Raw genomic sequence first — 17,260 nt, forward strand, 5'->3', positions numbered from 1 at the left:
TGGGGAAGCAGCTCAAAATCCTCACTTGCTATGTCAGGTAGTCCTGTTAATTAAGGCTTTTAAAAAGCAGCAGTGACACATAATGTACTGAGATCATTACAACATTTGAGTTCTCTAAGCTTTTCTGTATTCAGCTGTACTGAGTAACTTGTATCTTAAGGCAACCAGTCATACAAATAAATAACTGTTTCCAGTAATTTTTAAAAGCTAAACAATTGTGTTAATGCAACACCTTGTGGTTTTGTATGCCAGACCAAGACAATAAGAATAAGTTGCATCAGCTGTAACCCTGTGGCTGGGTCCTAAACAATACAGAATACAAGTGGGGCTTTTACAGTGTCAGAACCAGAGCCACATGGCAACAAATGGCGATCTGGTCCTTGGTGCTTTCTTCCTGTAATTTACTGTTAAAGGAGAACCATCTGATGTAGGGTGGTGCTGATACATCCTTGTCACAAAGCACCCACCAGATGCTTGGAATTAGGGTGTCGGTCAGAGTCCACAATTTTGTAACCAAATTGCATTGCAACATGCAACCAATGAAAAAATTAGCTTGCATAACTGACATCCTTTTTCAGAGCAGAGAATAGAGTAGGTGCCCATCTCATCTACCTTTAGGGACAAGCAGACAGCTAAAACATTGGAATTTGGACTCCAATGGATTAATTTTTTACTGAATTTGGACTCCAATGGATTAATTTTTTACTTTTTTACTGTTGTCTACCACAGGTGATTGTGGCTGTGGCAAACTTTATTGCTGTTTCTACTGTTGTTCTTTTCTGGCTGTTTTAGGTTTCTAGGCAGCTATGGATACACTTTTCAGCTTCTGATCTCAGGACAGATCAGACAGATATGTCACAGTGTTCGCAACCTAAGAGTAACCTTTTCTCCAAAAATCACATTTCACATATATGCTTTTTATAACCATTAGAATGTCAGCCATTTTGTTGAATAAATGAGAAGCCTCTCAATCTCCACTGAGCGGTGCCGTGAAAGGTAAGGCAGTGGGAACACAGACTGAACTAACGCCAGATTTTCTCTGGTGGTTCTGGTTCTGACTGGCTCCAGATCTCACACTGGGAAAGCAGGTAAGGAGTCCCTGGAAACGTGGCCTGTAGATTCCCTGCCAAACTCTTGCTCATGTTACCTGCCACCCACTTTAAAATGGCCTGGCCATGACTACTCTACCACTCCCTTGGCTGGGCTGCAATATTACATTTATACAAGTCTTCAGCGTAACACCTTCCTGCTCCGCTAACCTGTAGGCCACGCCCAAACTCACTGCAATGTGATTTACATGTGCTGCTGCTGGGGCTCTCAGGGTGTACCTCTTGTCCAAAATTCTACCAACACAGTGACAGAGCAGTGAGAATGATCCTGAGTATATGGAAACAAAAGAGCAAACGCGTAGGCAAAGAACAAAATAAGAGCATCAATGCTGTGCTGAGCTCCAGAGGGAGGCAACTGGGAATACACCATTGCTAACAGTGCCAGCGACTCAGAGGGAAGAGAAGAAGCAGTCTGTCTCCTGCCAAACCTCTGCGAGGAGTCTCAGAGGGGTCGATGCCAAGGGCAAACCCAGAGAATGAAGTGGAGAGGCGGATCTCTTAAGTTTCTATTGCACCTGGAGGCAAAAGCCATCCCTGGAGACCTCCCTCAGTTTAAGGAAGCAGAGAGAGGCTTCTTGTTTTTAAAGTCCAGTAGGAAGTTACTACATGGGTGGATTGAAGGCCACAGCAGTTCAAACCCAGGGGTTATTTCAAGACTGTTCGCAGCAGTGATTTTATCAAGCTCTTTTGCATTATTTAATCCAGACGGCATAAAACAGAGACCAGTCCTCTCGGTCCCAGGTATAACTGAAACATGCTTTGTCAACAATGTTAAGGATTAAATTTAAGTGATTACTGAATAATTTGGACTGTTGCTCAACATCTTTAGTTGATTTTATTGGCCAACTATCTCGTGTTGCATAAAGCATGGGGAGAGGCAGATGTAAGACTTTCTAAAATGTATCGGCCACAGATGAAGAGCAAGAATCTAAACTTCAGTCTGAAATCAAAGTAAAATCTGTTGCCCTCTTAAAAACATTAAAAAAATCCAAAATAATGGAAACACCAACTGGAAGATGACTCACACGCTTAAGTAACTAAATCACAATTATTAAAGAGTCTGTAAAGGAGTATAGATATGTGTTTCACATTATTGTCAATACTAATTTTCTGCTGCAAAAGATGTTTTGAAATCAACACTTTAATATATGAGTTTCTAAGGCAAACATCAAAGCAACATTTGAGACCAAAATGAAGTTGCATCAGTCATAGAAAAGGCAGTTATTCAATGTGTCAAGGGGATCAGTGGTGAAAATCATGACAGCATATGCCAAAGAAGGAAAACATGCATCAGGAAAGGGGAACAATGGTCACAAGCCATAGCTACTCGACAAGGATAGACAGGAATTTAAAAGGATAGTTGCTAAAAAACGTTTGCCAAAACGACTGTTATACCTCTGTGACCCAGTCTCAACATATACTATACGTTGTGAGCTTCAAAAAGCAGATATTTATGGTGAAAAATATTTATATATGAAAATATTTATTTATGAAACTGCTTGTATCCAAGGCTAATGCACAACAACACATATCCAGGTGTAATGATTACAAAACCTGGACCTCTGAGCAGTGGAGGTAATATGGTCTTATGTCTTTTGCTTTTTTATATAATGTAATGTACTTTTACATGTACAGAAAAGACATAATCTCTGGCTTCATCTTTTCACCTTTGTCTCTAGTCAGTGACTGGTGCCAGGGGCCTTGACCAGCAATTTCCCCTCTTCCCCAAGGCCTGAGCCAGACATTTGTAGTGAGAGAGAGTGAGACTGTAACACAGAAAAGGGATACTCTACACATCTGTCAAAGGGACACATCATATCATATTTATTTGTTTATTTTAAAAATAAATATCTGTCTAACCTGTGTCAGTTACCCAGGAGAAACTAGTGTAGTGTGACTAGTGTGACAAAATGTGTTATGTGTGGATTTCTTATTGAGCAGTACCTGTGTAAGACTAAACAACAGCATTAATAACCTTATATTACATGTCATAAGGATGCCTCATGACATTCTTCATAGCCATTGACACCAAAGACTACATGGTACAGTATACTAAGTTTCATCCTTATGCTTGTTAATTCATAGTCAGGTATACCCCCTCTTATTTGTACCTGTGATGCACTAGGGTTTTGGAATCATTGAACTGAGTGGAAGGAATATGCCTTTGTGGCAAGTGGGAGTTGTATTGGCTGCCAAAGGTCCTGCGAATTTGTTTTAAAATCTACAGCACAGTAAACCTCTAAATCATACCTCATCATGTTTTCTATTCCACTCAATAAAAGTGCCTTAAAGGTCGAGGACATAAATGCTCCTTTTGGCATTATTAATACAAAATCAAAACAAAACCAAATGAGGATGTTTTTCTTTGGTATTTTAACCAAGCCTTTATAGGAGTGCTTTTATTGAAGCTTTGGCTTTCAGGCATTTGGCTTGAATTTCTTATATGACATTGAGTTACTATATAATCTCAATTCTTTAAAAGTATTTGCATTTTTATTGCAGTTGCCTTTCTGGTTCAATACAATGAATGCTAATGTTTACCAGAGGCAGACTTTCTACTGTGCATGTTAGATTTTTTTTATACTCTTGCTGCGATCGAGTATGAACTGCATCTGATACTCTTCTTTTTGAATATCGTTTTAATCCCTCAATCAAAAGGTAGTTTCAAGACAATCAAAGGCAGACATATCACAAGATAAACTTATGACACCTCACTCATGTCTGGGTTTTCTAAAGCTTTTCAGTGTGTGTTTGAGCCTCAAAGGTTTCCTAATGTCAAAACAATCTGCCTTATCATTTTTATTGTGTTTTTTTGTGGTGTAGTTAATATCTGCACACTGACTGAGGAGCAGCCATATTTTATCACAGAATGTTTTATACCCTCCTATAGCATTTCAACACTTTCTAAAATATGTGGTGCTGTAGCTGCAATTTCCCTAAGAGACATTTTAACACATTGTGAGCAATGCTAATATGAACAAATTGCTCAGTATTTCAAAATAACTTTGACTTAGGAAGCCTAAATACATAAAGCAATGTTCATTTCACGACCTAATGTCTACCACATGAATTGGTTCCCAGTTTTACTTTCATAGATAGTATATTCATGATCACGCATGTCATTGTAGTGACACATAAGCATGGGGAGCTAGGCAATTTTAATTTTCACAATATATGTATATTCCAAAAGGGGATACTTAATCATAAAACTCTCCACAGTCTTTCCTTTTGTATTGCATGTGTTCATCATGTGTTCAATTGGCTACTTGAATTCTGTAATGCATTCTATCCCTGCCAAACAAATAAATGCTTAGATAAAAAAATAATAACATAATGTATATGACTGCTGTCTGAATGAAAGATTCATCCTTACATTATTTAATGCCCATACACTTACATTTGATTTATTGACATGTTGTGCTCTTTTAATGACATTTTCAAATAAATTATTGCATATGGTGTATAAGAATATGACATTCTCACTTTCAGACAGCCGCAACACAGAAGAACAAGCAGTTGTATGTGCACAACCACATACACCCACAGAGCATGAAGTAGAACCATACAGAAAATTAAAACTTCCTCACAAATACTAATGAACAAACTGAGCCAAATGCATTTGTACAGGTTGAGCTGAGAGCTAAGAAAGGAGAGAAAGGGGGAAAAAAGAACAGGTCTATTCGGGAGCTGATGGTTAGAAGCTTTCTACTGTGTATGTGCTGTAAGTAGCTGCTACTCTTAGCTCTTGAATTTTAGACAACTCTACTGTTAACTACCCTGCAATCACAGGACAAGGTGCCTTTGTCTCTCTTAGTGAATGCCAAACTGATTTGTACACTGCAATATTTTTGACGCCATCCCTGGAGCCACAGAGCTGGGGGGGGTGGGGTCAAAGTTTCTGAGGGCTACAGCCGGTGGGAAGCTATTAGCCTGAGGATCTTCCTAGAGACAGTTTGCCCCTGATGCACTGCCCAGAGAGTTTATAATGAGCTCAAACTCGATTCCACGAACCGAGCATGAAAGAGGTCCTACAGAGTGTGTGTTTTCAGACTCAACAAGGAGCTTCCCTTAGAGAGAAGGGAGAATGGCCAAGACTGGCCTCTTCTATCCAAAGTCGAGGGAAAAGAACATAAGACTCAGCTTCCTCTCGTTTCTCCTGACACACACACACACACACATACATACATGACACTACCTGCATGATTCTGGTGTTCTAGTTGTATGGTCTGCCCGGTGTTTTTCAACTTGCCTTTACACAGAGCTCAGCACTCTCCTCTCTCAGTATTAGCCTGTGTTTATCACACTATCTGTCCTGCATACCTCATGTCTCCTGATCGTTCTGCACTGAATGAAATACTGTTTACCAGTTCCAAGTCTGCCAGTGTTTTTCTGTGGTGATGGGATTCATTACTTTATTGCATACTTGGCACTGCAGATTTTGTTTTTTTTTACCTCAATAATTATGTTAATGCATGTACATGTCTGAGTAACAGATTTATCAAACACGTGTTTCTCTTGATTTTTGGATTTGTTGGGTTTTAATATTCTGTTTAGTTGGTCTCAGCGCAGTCACTCTATGATATGCACAACCCAAAACAGTGCTGACTGAATATCTGACAACTCATGGTGTACTGTAGGAGTTATTTAGCATTTTTCGAAAAGCTGTTTTACGTAAATCACTTATATAACACGAGGCATCATGTTTGCTGATGACATCTTCGTTAATTATGTGAATATGGAATACAGGTACGTATATGTGCAATAACCTAGAACAGAACTTCAAATCCTATGCTCAAATGCACACTGACAATCTTATTTTAGTTTGATGGTTAACTTTATTACACTGTATTTCAGCAATGCAAATCTACTGAGTAAATTCTGTCAAAAATTAAACACACAAAGTCTATACAATATGCATCTACGTGTAATCATGTGCATGGATAATATGCTTATGCTAATGTTATTTAAATTTCCTTGAGACAGCAGGTGTCAAAAAGTGATACAATTCATTTGTGGTAAGGGTTGCAGTGTGTCAGGAGTTTAATTAATTATTCAAACAACCCTCCTCACCATGCCTTTCTGACAATACCCCAAAACTGCATTCGAAAGAAGCTCTGCGTTGCCACATGGTTCAGCAAGTTAACCAATGATTTCCTGAAGTGTCAGACTATCCATTGACACACTTACAGTAAAGGGTAACAGCCACAAACGGGGAATCAATTGTTGAAGGAAAAGGGGGAGTTGCACTTTCATTAATAGCCACAAGGGGCAGGGTTCCCCATGTATTTAAGCTGTTTATGGAACTGCCTTTCCATAATTCAGGTCCAGTTCTCATCTAATCTATCTGAATTATCTTTTAATAAATGTCCAGCTACTTTGGGAATGTGTCCCTTAAATGCCTGAGGAAACTGTCATTCAAAAGTCTCTACGGGCCCTCAGAAATCTGCCCTTAGTCTTTGTTATTTGAGCCTATATTAAATTGCAAACAGATGAAACAGAAATGATATTGGAGTCTTTACATCCCTTAAATGCATTAGAATTGTGATTCTTCATTTTTCCCCTTGTCTCTGATACCAATTCCAATATATTAGATATTTTTTGGGGTGAGATACCGATCAGGCTTGTCTTGAAACATTAAATGAATAATATGTCCTTGATCCATGAAGAATTTATAACAGAGCACACAATACCGAGAGAAGGATGAGTGTGGAACATTATTTCTCCATCATCTTTTATATATATTGTTGAAGTTATCTAAAGTAAGTAAAAAGAAAACCAATATCCTTTACGGTTTGTGATAAGATGCCGAGGCATCATCGAGTCACTTTATTGCTTTATTTATTTATTCATTTTTACAATCATGACTGAAAAGATACAGGCGAAAATTCAATAAGATGACCAAAACTACTTTTTAATACATAGTACAATTTTTATTGCTGAGGAAAATTGCCTGACAGAATTGTATAGAGTGTGAAATGTACACTCAATTTGGGTCAGGAAAAACATAGGGTTAGTGATCTCATAAATGGACAAAGCAAAAGGCCTGGTATTGGATTGTGTAGTGGGAGAATACATAACCCCATCCAATGTGCATGTGAATGGAATTGTGTTTTTTTCTGCTAAAACCATAGGGGGGAAATAACATTTTGTGTTATGATCCTTAATACAGGTTGACCAGAAGCTACATGATAGTTATGAAATACTGCTTCTAATACTACTACTGATAATAATAATAATAATAATAATAATAATAATAATAAATGATAATAACAAAAATAATAATAGCGTTTGTCTTCCTCAGACAGGCCAAAGCCAGAGGGAAAAAACAAAAGTAAAATCTTTAAAGTGTGAATAATTTCACATCAACATTTTGCTCATCCATTACTTATTTCAGTCCATGCATGATGTTTTCCCTTGTTAAAATATCTGGCTATGCTATTTCTGACAGCCTCCTCTTTTATTGAACATTTGTTCCAGAATGCGTAGCTTTACATCTATTCCTATTAAAATGCAATTACTGTGAAAGATCATTGGACTAGATCAGACTGTGTCCAGCAAAGCTTGTTCTCACTGCTCACTTGTCAAGCAAAGGATTTTCCAAAATAATGTTCATTTTTTTCATTCCATTTTCATTCTGCTTTGTGTTCCTGCCTCAATAGCAGATGGGTTGTCAGCCCACGCTAAGTGCGAAGGCTGCCATAGAAAAAACTCTGGATGTATTCAGGTATCAATGTAGGAATGCATTACCACTGTAACCCCATGCACCTTCTTTCACATTCCAATGTGTGAATCAGGCCCAGTTGGCCGCAACCACATTCATCCCAATGACTGAAAGTGCACCTTAGCGATGAATAAGATGCACAAATGTACGTCGAGCCATTTCACCAAAGGCCAAGGGTTTGAATGCCATTTAGTTTGCATATTTACAAACCCATCACATTCAACGCATGGACAACCAGATGCAGATAATATTCTCAATGTCTCTCAGTGCGCTGGACCGACCTTGAAACCGACGGATAAAAGATCCCACAAGTTCACCGCAGATGTTTCTTAACAGGAAATAAAGCTGTTCCGCAGACCGTGCATTCCCTCCTGTTTTACAGTACTTCCTGTTTTTATGTCTCTCACCAGACCTGCTAACCTCTGTTTTTCTCGTCATTTATATGCCGTTACCAAGGTTGGTTGCTGCTGTCCTTCAAGGTCTTGGGCACTAAAGTCCTGTTTTTGCACCTAAAAATATGGCAATAACAATCAACATGAATCCTTTGACGTGCAGCAGCATCTGGATAATACAGACCTGCAATGTGTTGTGCAAGCCATGCACATCGAATGTCTGCGGTGTTATTCATGGCAAGAATACATCAAACTAGAGCAATGAAAAGGGTTCTCAGAGCATATCAAGTGTTTAAAATAATATTAGGCTAGACCTAACTCTCAGTGTGTTCCAGGCAGTGCTAGCATAAAAGTCCGTCCTTTGATCCCGAAGACTAAAGACATACCCACGTTTCTGAGTGAAGGATAGACAGGCATTAAAAAGGGTGGCATGAGAGTTCTCTCACATTTTGCGATGAGAGCTGTAATATAACAGACGCTTAGGGGTTACAGTAATTTTTGCAACTGAAAATAATGGAGTTGAGCAAAGCTGTGGGATTGTGACGATCCGTGACCTCAATGTGCTTTAGCGTTTGCTTAGCAAAATACTCCAGCGTGTCCTTTATGCATTTGGGGCAACATATTATGGAGCTCCATTTCGTTCCAGCAAACTAACAGCCCACTTGCCTGCACGGACTGGCCACTTAGCGAGATTTTGAGTCCATTTGCAAAATTGATTAAGTGTCATGAAATAAAAAAAGCACGAGAAACAAATGTGAATGTATGATGCATTAGTGATAAGGTCACAAGATCAATGACAAAATGCCTAGGTTTCAAATTTCTCAGGTTCAGCAGTACATTTAGTGTTGCACTACAATAGCAATGCTGTGTAAATTATCTCGTCAGGAGAGCTTACTCCATGACAGCACAGTTTAGTACTGTGCGAAACCTCAGAGGATACCATCAAGCACAGTGCAGAAGGCTGAAGGAGCAAATGTATGTCACAATGCATAGAGAATGATGTCACAATATCTGTCTGCTGATGACTTATAAAACTGTGAAGTAACATTCTTGGTGAATAGACCCTATTTACAACTTGTTATCTGGGGGGATGAGAATGCACGAGACACACATTAATATAATAATCTGGATTGGATATGCAAAACTATCTCCTGGAGATAGACATTGTGCATTGTGGTCGTTTGTCAGTCAAGTGTAAATGCATCAAGCCACTGAAATGCACTAGCTGTGATGAGATTGCTCTTATTTTAAAGCAAGGTATAAATTGGGTCAAAATGTACAAAAATAGCTCCTGTGGAAAAATATATTTTGAGTTAGCGTGTTGTCTGTTATGTCATAAGCACCCTAAAAATCAATGTACAGCACCTGCTTGTGCTTTCATAAGCTAAATTAAGCGTTACTGTGGTCCTATTGTAAATATTATATTAAAAGGAGTATGAATCTTGAAAATTAAAATGGCTTGATAGGTAGAATAGGTACAGCCTATAATTGAGCGACTCCATCTAGTCAGCACTGTGCGTTTGGACCTCTTCATCAAACAGCCCTGGATTCAATTCACGCTGAAATGCAAATGGTTCAAATCTAGGTTATGATCGCTGTTCAGGGATATCAGGGCTCTGTGTTTCCAGGGGTTCGCAGTATGGACACACTCGGTTTAAAGTGAGTTGAAATGCATTATGACACATATTCAAGAAATCCAGCTCCAGCAGGCATGTACTCCGAAAGCTTTTCAGCTGTCCCTTGTGTCATTATTTAAAGTTGCTTTGTACTGGCAGACAGAGGTGTATGCCGAATTTCATTATCAACACTGTGGCACACACTAGGTGTGGAAACTGTGTCAGTGATGTGGAGCTTTGTTTCCTATTTATTTTCATTTGTGTAAAATGAATAATTGATGCCAAACAATTATGCTTGTTAATTAAGTTTGCCTTCTAAGATTCTGGCAAACAGTATGAAAGGGAAGTGTTTCTGAAACACACACAATCATTTTTGTGCAGCCCTTGCAATTGAAAGGCAACATTTCAAAAGTCCTTAGTGTAAATAAAGTCTTAATTTGTCATGCATGTCAGTGCTGCATTTTCTGAATCAGGAGGAGAATTAACGATGTCTGAACATGAAAGCTTCATTCAGTATCAGCCTCTTGATGGTCACTAAAGAGTAAATGAACCAGCAGTGCGGTGTACGATGCGATTAACTTCAGCACTGCGTGAAGCGGTCGCAACCAAGCCTGGAAGAACGGCAGGGCAGCAGCTGGCAGAGCAATTCAGTTCGAGAGTGTCTCCATCAGCACAGACATCCGAGAGGGAAAGAGCTCCAAAGAGGGCGTGGCTACACAGCCGGCGCAAAACAAGGCACCAGCCTACTTTTGCGCCAATGAATCCCAGCATATTCAGTGAGGCATCCTGCGTCCTCCGGGAAATCCATACGACAGACAGGTACGGACATGGATAGACTGAAGCTTAAACAAACGGACTGACACATACAGAGAGAGGAGGGGAGGTCCCCTTCTCAAACAGCCTTCGGGAAGAAAGGATGGATTTCCATTGCTGGCCGTGAGCTTCAAACATCATCAGAGGTGCACAGAGGAGGCAGAGATAAGTAGAGAAGAAGCATACTTACTGTACTGACAGTTTCGACCCATGTACTCCCCGGGGCACTCGCAGGAGTAGTTGGCAACCAGGTCTGTACATATCCCTCCATTTTTACAAGGGTCTCTTTCACACTCGTTAACATCTGCAAGAGCCAAGAAAACAAAAAGGCGCATTCAGTTAACTGACGCGTGCGTGTAGGCAATTAGCACGACATACCCCTCGTTAAAATGCATTCAGAGGCATTGTTGATTCAAACGGGCTTTGTTAGTACTGTAATTGGATGCCACCTCTCCAGATGCATTTGAAAAAAAAAAAAAAAGAAGACAGCAAGTGGTATTCATGTTACTAATAAGCCAAATAATTACTTGGGATGAACAATTAACGCAAACCCCCAAATCCAAAACTAAGCAAACGGACGCATGCTGCGCAAAACCAGTGCAACAGATAAAGATCATTTGAAGCTGTCAAAATACAGAGTGATGAAATCTGCAAACGTCATTGCTGAATGAAACAGCTGAAGGAGAACAAATGAGGAAATCTCCGTAAGGCCCACGGGGTAGAACAGAACAAAGGGGATGACATTGGGTATTGATAAATCCCAAGCACAGCTTTAATGTGCATCTGGAATATATCACAACTGGCCCTTAATATGAATTTATTTTACACACAAATATCAGTGGGTTTTCCTAAATTAATGAACACATATTAGAGCATGAAGTATTAAAATCCACATACATATATGCATAATTATTAAAACCCAGGTACAGTTTTTGATTAGACACCTAAACAGTTCACCAAGTGAAGACATATATGCCACCACACTTTTTCCCTGGGTTTTGATTTTAGCAGAAATGTGTAGATGCCCTTTAAATGCCACTGGTAATGCATACACAGGTTTCACATCAGTGTACATTTTACGCTTAGCAGGTGTCATACTGTGTAACACTCTCACCTGGCTGGATCTCAGGTTTTTACTGGCTGAAATCAGCCAATGGCAAAATCCAGTGTTTCACTGCCAAAGCCTGCTGTGTAGAGAATGGCCTTCTATAATCAGGCCAGCTTGTGAAACCAACTGTCCAAAGTGGTGTGGAAACACTTACACAACGAACCCACTGATCCTGACTCGACTGCTTCAAACAGCAAGGCTCTGCTTTAAGAGGATGGAAAATAATTCCAACTGGATCGAGCAACATTGTGGATAAATACATTTGGACACGTTTGCAGGGGTTATTTAATATCAGCTTGTTAAAAAGGAGGGCTTGGAATCTTTTCAGAAATCGCTGCAACATTCCTCTGTACAGAGAAAAAAAAAATAATAATACTACACACACCATTGTGTTGACTTCATAAATATTTAACTCTGCATTGACAGAAAGGACAAGACTCCCCAAAGATTCCTGGAAACAGAGGGTGCGAAAATAACACCTATAACTTCTTAATACAAATTGATGAATGATTAATTTTCTCATCCACCAGGCAAATCTGGCATTCCCTCTAATGCTGCATGCAGGACTGATGGCTCCCTGCTGGATGGCAGGTGGAAGGAAACAAAATGAAAGATGGGCTGGAGTATCTCCATCTACAGCTGAGCTATAATGAATGGTATAATGATCAGTACATAAGTAGATGCATACATACATACATACATACATACATGAATGAGTGTATACATAGTCTATAATTGTATAAAAGATTAAACATTAACAAAGCTAAAAAAGTACAAAAAAGTGTATCGAATATATGGGTTCAAAAACAGACAATATGTGACAGCGTGTCCCATTGCTTGTACTAATGATAGGAAGAACTAAACCACAATCATCTCATTTCACTGAACAGAGACAGCAGGAAGCCTTTGCACATGAGCCTGATTAGCAGACACCCCTCAAACCTACGACCCTGCAGAAATGGGCAGCTGGATCACCCATCAGAGTCAAAATCCGCATGGCTTCACATTTGATGGAGGTTAAGACAAAGACATCTGCCCGTTGCCTTTTTGGCAACATGGCACGGGTGAGTATCATGTTAATACAATGTTGAAAAGCACATTCCACTTCCAATGATGCTAAATGTGAAGGGACTCCTCTCCCTGGGAATCATCTCTTACATGTTTGCATGAATGGGGGTGGGTGGATTCTGAAAAGCTACCACGAAGCAGAACAGAATGATGCAAACAGGAGATTTAACAGTGGGGAAATAAATACCTCACCAGCTTAACAAGGTTAAGCTCCTTCTCCTGGCTCCAGAACAAGACCCCCCCCCCCACACCCCCCCAAAAAAAAAAAAAAACTATCCTTCATTGGGGAGACAGACTTCCCATTTATTTCCATTTGAAAATGAAACCCAAGGACAGTGCTTAATGGTAGAGCCAGCCACACACTCCAAGTCCATCTGACAGGCCTGACAAAGCTGATTTACAAATGTCCAACCAAGAATCTTCCCTCTATTTTATTGCACCATATGCAGCGATTCTCTCGTTTTCTCTAGGTGACTTTTAATGGTGTTGTAAGGTATGTCAGAGCCACTCGTGGGAAAATAGCAATGTGTGAATACACACGTAGTTAGCACACTTACACATGCGTGAGGGAAATACAGAGGAATGTTTAATAGGTAACCTTTTGATGTAGTGTTTGTGAAACATAATGGATCTCTGGGGCCTCAGCAGCAAATTTGTGCAAAGTGATGCAGAGTTGTGTTGGTACGTTCTCAAAGCGCACAGACAGTAGCACTGCTTGCTTTTTCTCACAATGCAAACACGTTGGTTATTATCCTAGGCTAGCATCTTACAATTTCATCCCTAGATACCATCTCTTGATTTTTTTTGTCTGCTTCTGACAAAATATCTTGTCTGTTGGCAATGGCAACCGTTATAGCCCTGAGATTACAACCACCTCCAGCTGTTTGCCCAAGTCAAAGGGGCCCAGACAAAACCTTTCTTTCGGAATCCCTTGGTCTTTGTTCACATTTAGATATGTCTGTTTCTAGCCCTCTCTTCCATTATTCATAACGGAAATTCTTTCCTTCTCCCCATGAGAAACATGGCCTCTGTCTAATGTAGCTATGAGTCTACCATTGTGCATTCACTTGGGGAATCTGACCCACTTTTTATCAATTTTTACTTTTTTATTGGTAATACTCCTCTCTTTACATATAGAAGCTTGATATGTGATTCATACAGAGAAGGTGCCTTGCTGCAGCTAAAACATTTACAGAATCATCTAAGTATGAATTGTGCAGGCCTTGCAGAAGACGATACAAACCAGTGACAGAAACAGGCAGGGGAATATTGTTAACTCCCCCAAAAGAAAGTTTATTTCTAGCTCCTTCTCGGGAGAGGAGCAGTCAAAACTAGACAGTGGTAGCAAACAAAGAAAAGCAAAAAAAAAGTTGAGAGAAAAGAATGGGAGCAAACACTAGACTGTTAGCCTGTTTTTATAGCACTCCCCTTCTCAGCAACAGAGCAAGCATAGACATGGTGCTGTGACCCCGCTGCCCACACACACAAAATGGCTTTCTCTGGAGTACCATTATCTGTGGCTTAAATACCTCACCCAAGGGTCCATCGTCTTGGGTGAAACCATACGTCTAAGAATAGCCTGAAATGAATTAAGAAAAAATCCCATCACATTTAACATACGCATAATGGCTCCCTTTGAATCATTAAGATTAACATGGATACAGGTCAAGGTGCTGTACTGAATGAGTAAACCACAAATTTTTTTTCTAACCTACGCCACACTGAAAAAAGAAAAAAAATGAACAAACAACAAGGCGGATCTGATTCTTGGTGCCCCTCAAATGACAGAGACTGCAATAAAATAAATACTAAACATTGGTCTTAACATGGAACAGAGAATTAACTGAAGACAGACATATTTATCACTACTTTATTCATGGACAGATGTGTTCAGAGAAGCTGATACCAGGCTCTGTGCCATTGGTTTCTCCTCACTCTCTGTCTCCTATTGGTGTCTACCTACAGTTTTTCAGAACTCACTGGTCTAATGATTCCTCCTGTTTGATTTTGTGCCTGTGGGGTCCCTGCAGTTTGCCACACTCAACTGGTGTGGAGGATAGGTGGTTTGCGGTTTCCTCAGTCAATCTCTGGCAATGACCAGGCATTATGGTTGGAGGTCTATGCCCAGAAAGGTAAGCAGGTGCAGCCAGGTGGGCTCAGCGCAAAGATTTTGGAGGATGATGAAAGCAACGGGCCCCGACACAATGGCTCCTATCTCCCAGGATGCATTTCCTCTGTGGCTGGATGTGCCAGAGCATGGAAACAGCCCCATCCAGTTTCCTCGCTATCTCACCTTCATCAAAAGCCTTCATTTCACGCTCTGCCCTCTCCCTGCAGGAGACACTCAGCGCTAAAGCTAGGGTCAGTCCTGAGTTTTGGATGAGGTTCAAGTTGTGGAAAAAAAAACAGGTACAAAAACTGTCAGCAGCATTTTAATCCACAGATACCCAGGTGGATGGGGTTGGCTGGGGTTTTGAGCAGGTAACAGCTCAACTAAGATAGCAGTCAGAAAGAATTACTCGCCTGAAAGATCCACTGTTTGTAAGTGGAAGACTAGCTTGTGACACCATACATAACACCATACATACAACAAAACCATTCATTTTACCTCTTGTAGACTCCCTTTAGATGAAGCTATAAGGCTCCTTGGCATGCAGCTGAAGGAGGGCTGGAGGGTCTCCTTAGTTAAAGCATACCTGATGGCGTTTACAGCCACCCTGAGCTCTCCCTGGTTTCCAGAACTCTGCTCAAGTTCCCCAGCTGACTGCGTCCAGGTGAGCTGCCAGCCTCAGTTCCCTCCTGCTCAAATCCTGCCTTTGCACTGCTGACGAAGTGACACATCAGCTATACACACTGTCATTTTCTGTCAACACTAATCTCAGAAAAGGTCTCCAGTGTGCTGCTCTGGTCCACAAGCATTGCTCAATATACAAATGTGCTTCCACACGTGATAAATAATTTGCACTTCCAGTGTGCACTTTTTCAGACGTGAGAACAGGTTGAATTGCACCTGAGCTTAGGGCTTTCCATATGTATCCATCTCTGACGCAGCTGAACAGCTGCAGTGCCAATTCAACAGTCAATATCTTTACCTTTTTTTCAGGAAGCCCTGAATTAACTGATATTACAAAACACAGACAGAAAAAAATGACTCTTGATGACTGACACATTGTTTGCGCAGAGATGTGGGGGCAGCCATCTCGCATGCAACAATCAAGAGAGAGTGTTTGTTAATGAATTGAAATTGCAGAGCACAAATAGGCTTGTTAAAAACTATTAACCTGACACATATATTTACTTACACATATATTACTCAACTGAACAAATGGCAATCATCATTAAACAAATGTTAAAATGTCACTACTGTGCACTGTCAACCTGGTTGTTTAATTTATAAGCCAGTGCTGCTTCTGTCATTGCAAGACGACAATATGACACCCTGGTTCTACCTGCTGCCAGTCTCAGTGATCACACATAATAATTTAGTGAAAGAGCACTATGCAACCAACAAGCATGGGGGTATCTTGATGTTAACTGCTGTTTTGTCATCATGGACCGTGTGTAAACTCTGATGTGTTGTCGAATATCAAAAATAGCCTAGGATGAAATGGAACTGGATGTGTTGATTTAACATACTCCTAATTTGAAATGCAGCTCTGCTCTCTCATCAGATAATCCCTGGACTCAATCAACTTTTGAATCCACACTGACTCGCAATTAAGTGCAACTGTTTTTCATTTTTCATTCTTAAACACAACTTAACAAGGTCAGCAATCAGCAAATCAATTAAAATGGCTCTTTAATGAAGTTAAAAGGAACACTTCAGTTTTTAATGTCACAAGTTGAACACAAATGCTGATTTAATGCAGAGGTAAGTAATTAAAGCATTGCATCAGGAGCATGTCAACTTTTTTAATGTGAGTTGATGCAATATGAGTTGTCTTTGTAGTGAAACATGACACTACTGCTACTCCATTAAGATCAAGTCAAAAAGCTGTACAGCATTGACATGGCACTAGCAGCACATGGGGCAGGAGGCGTGTGACAGTCAGTTCTGCTTTGCTTAAAATTAAATAAATGCACTGTTAGTTAGAAAGAAAACTCCTTGATGAGAACAAGCAGGAGATTGTTCATCTGTGAAAAACATGCCTGCAAGCGAAACAGCTACAGTGGATGTGGGAGTGGAGCTACAACTTTGAGGGAAAAGTGAAACAAGACGTGTAATAGCTCAGACTGGGTAGAGATTTAGGTCCAAGTGTGGTAAGAGTGAAACATGTTGCTCAATCTGTTTTCTTTATACAACTGTGAAGGACACTAGTTGATGCTACAAAACCGCCACATTCATTTGACCCTCAAGCGCTGTTGCTTACAGTGCTATTAACAAAAAAACACAATAAACACAAAGAAAAGCAGAGAGAAATCTAAACTCACAA

At 40.1% G+C, this 17,260-nt stretch overlaps 1 protein-coding gene across 3 annotated transcripts in view; it reads right to left on the minus strand.

Moving 5' to 3' along the window:
• The window catches only part of LOC118776608 (EGF-like repeat and discoidin I-like domain-containing protein 3), a 134,645-nt gene that overhangs the window by 46,955 nt on the left and 70,430 nt on the right, over nt 1-17,260 (minus strand). For all 3 annotated transcript variants that reach the window (XM_036527056.1, XM_036527055.1, XM_036527053.1), the window contains one exon: nt 10,842-10,955. In XM_036527056.1, the coding sequence (XP_036382949.1) occupies nt 10,842-10,955 (114 nt within the window). The remainder of the gene's footprint in view (nt 1-10,841; nt 10,956-17,260) is intronic.

This window comes from Megalops cyprinoides, chromosome 4 (genome assembly GCF_013368585.1).
Source record: "Megalops cyprinoides isolate fMegCyp1 chromosome 4, fMegCyp1.pri, whole genome shotgun sequence".
NCBI lineage: Eukaryota > Metazoa > Chordata > Actinopteri > Elopiformes > Megalopidae > Megalops > Megalops cyprinoides.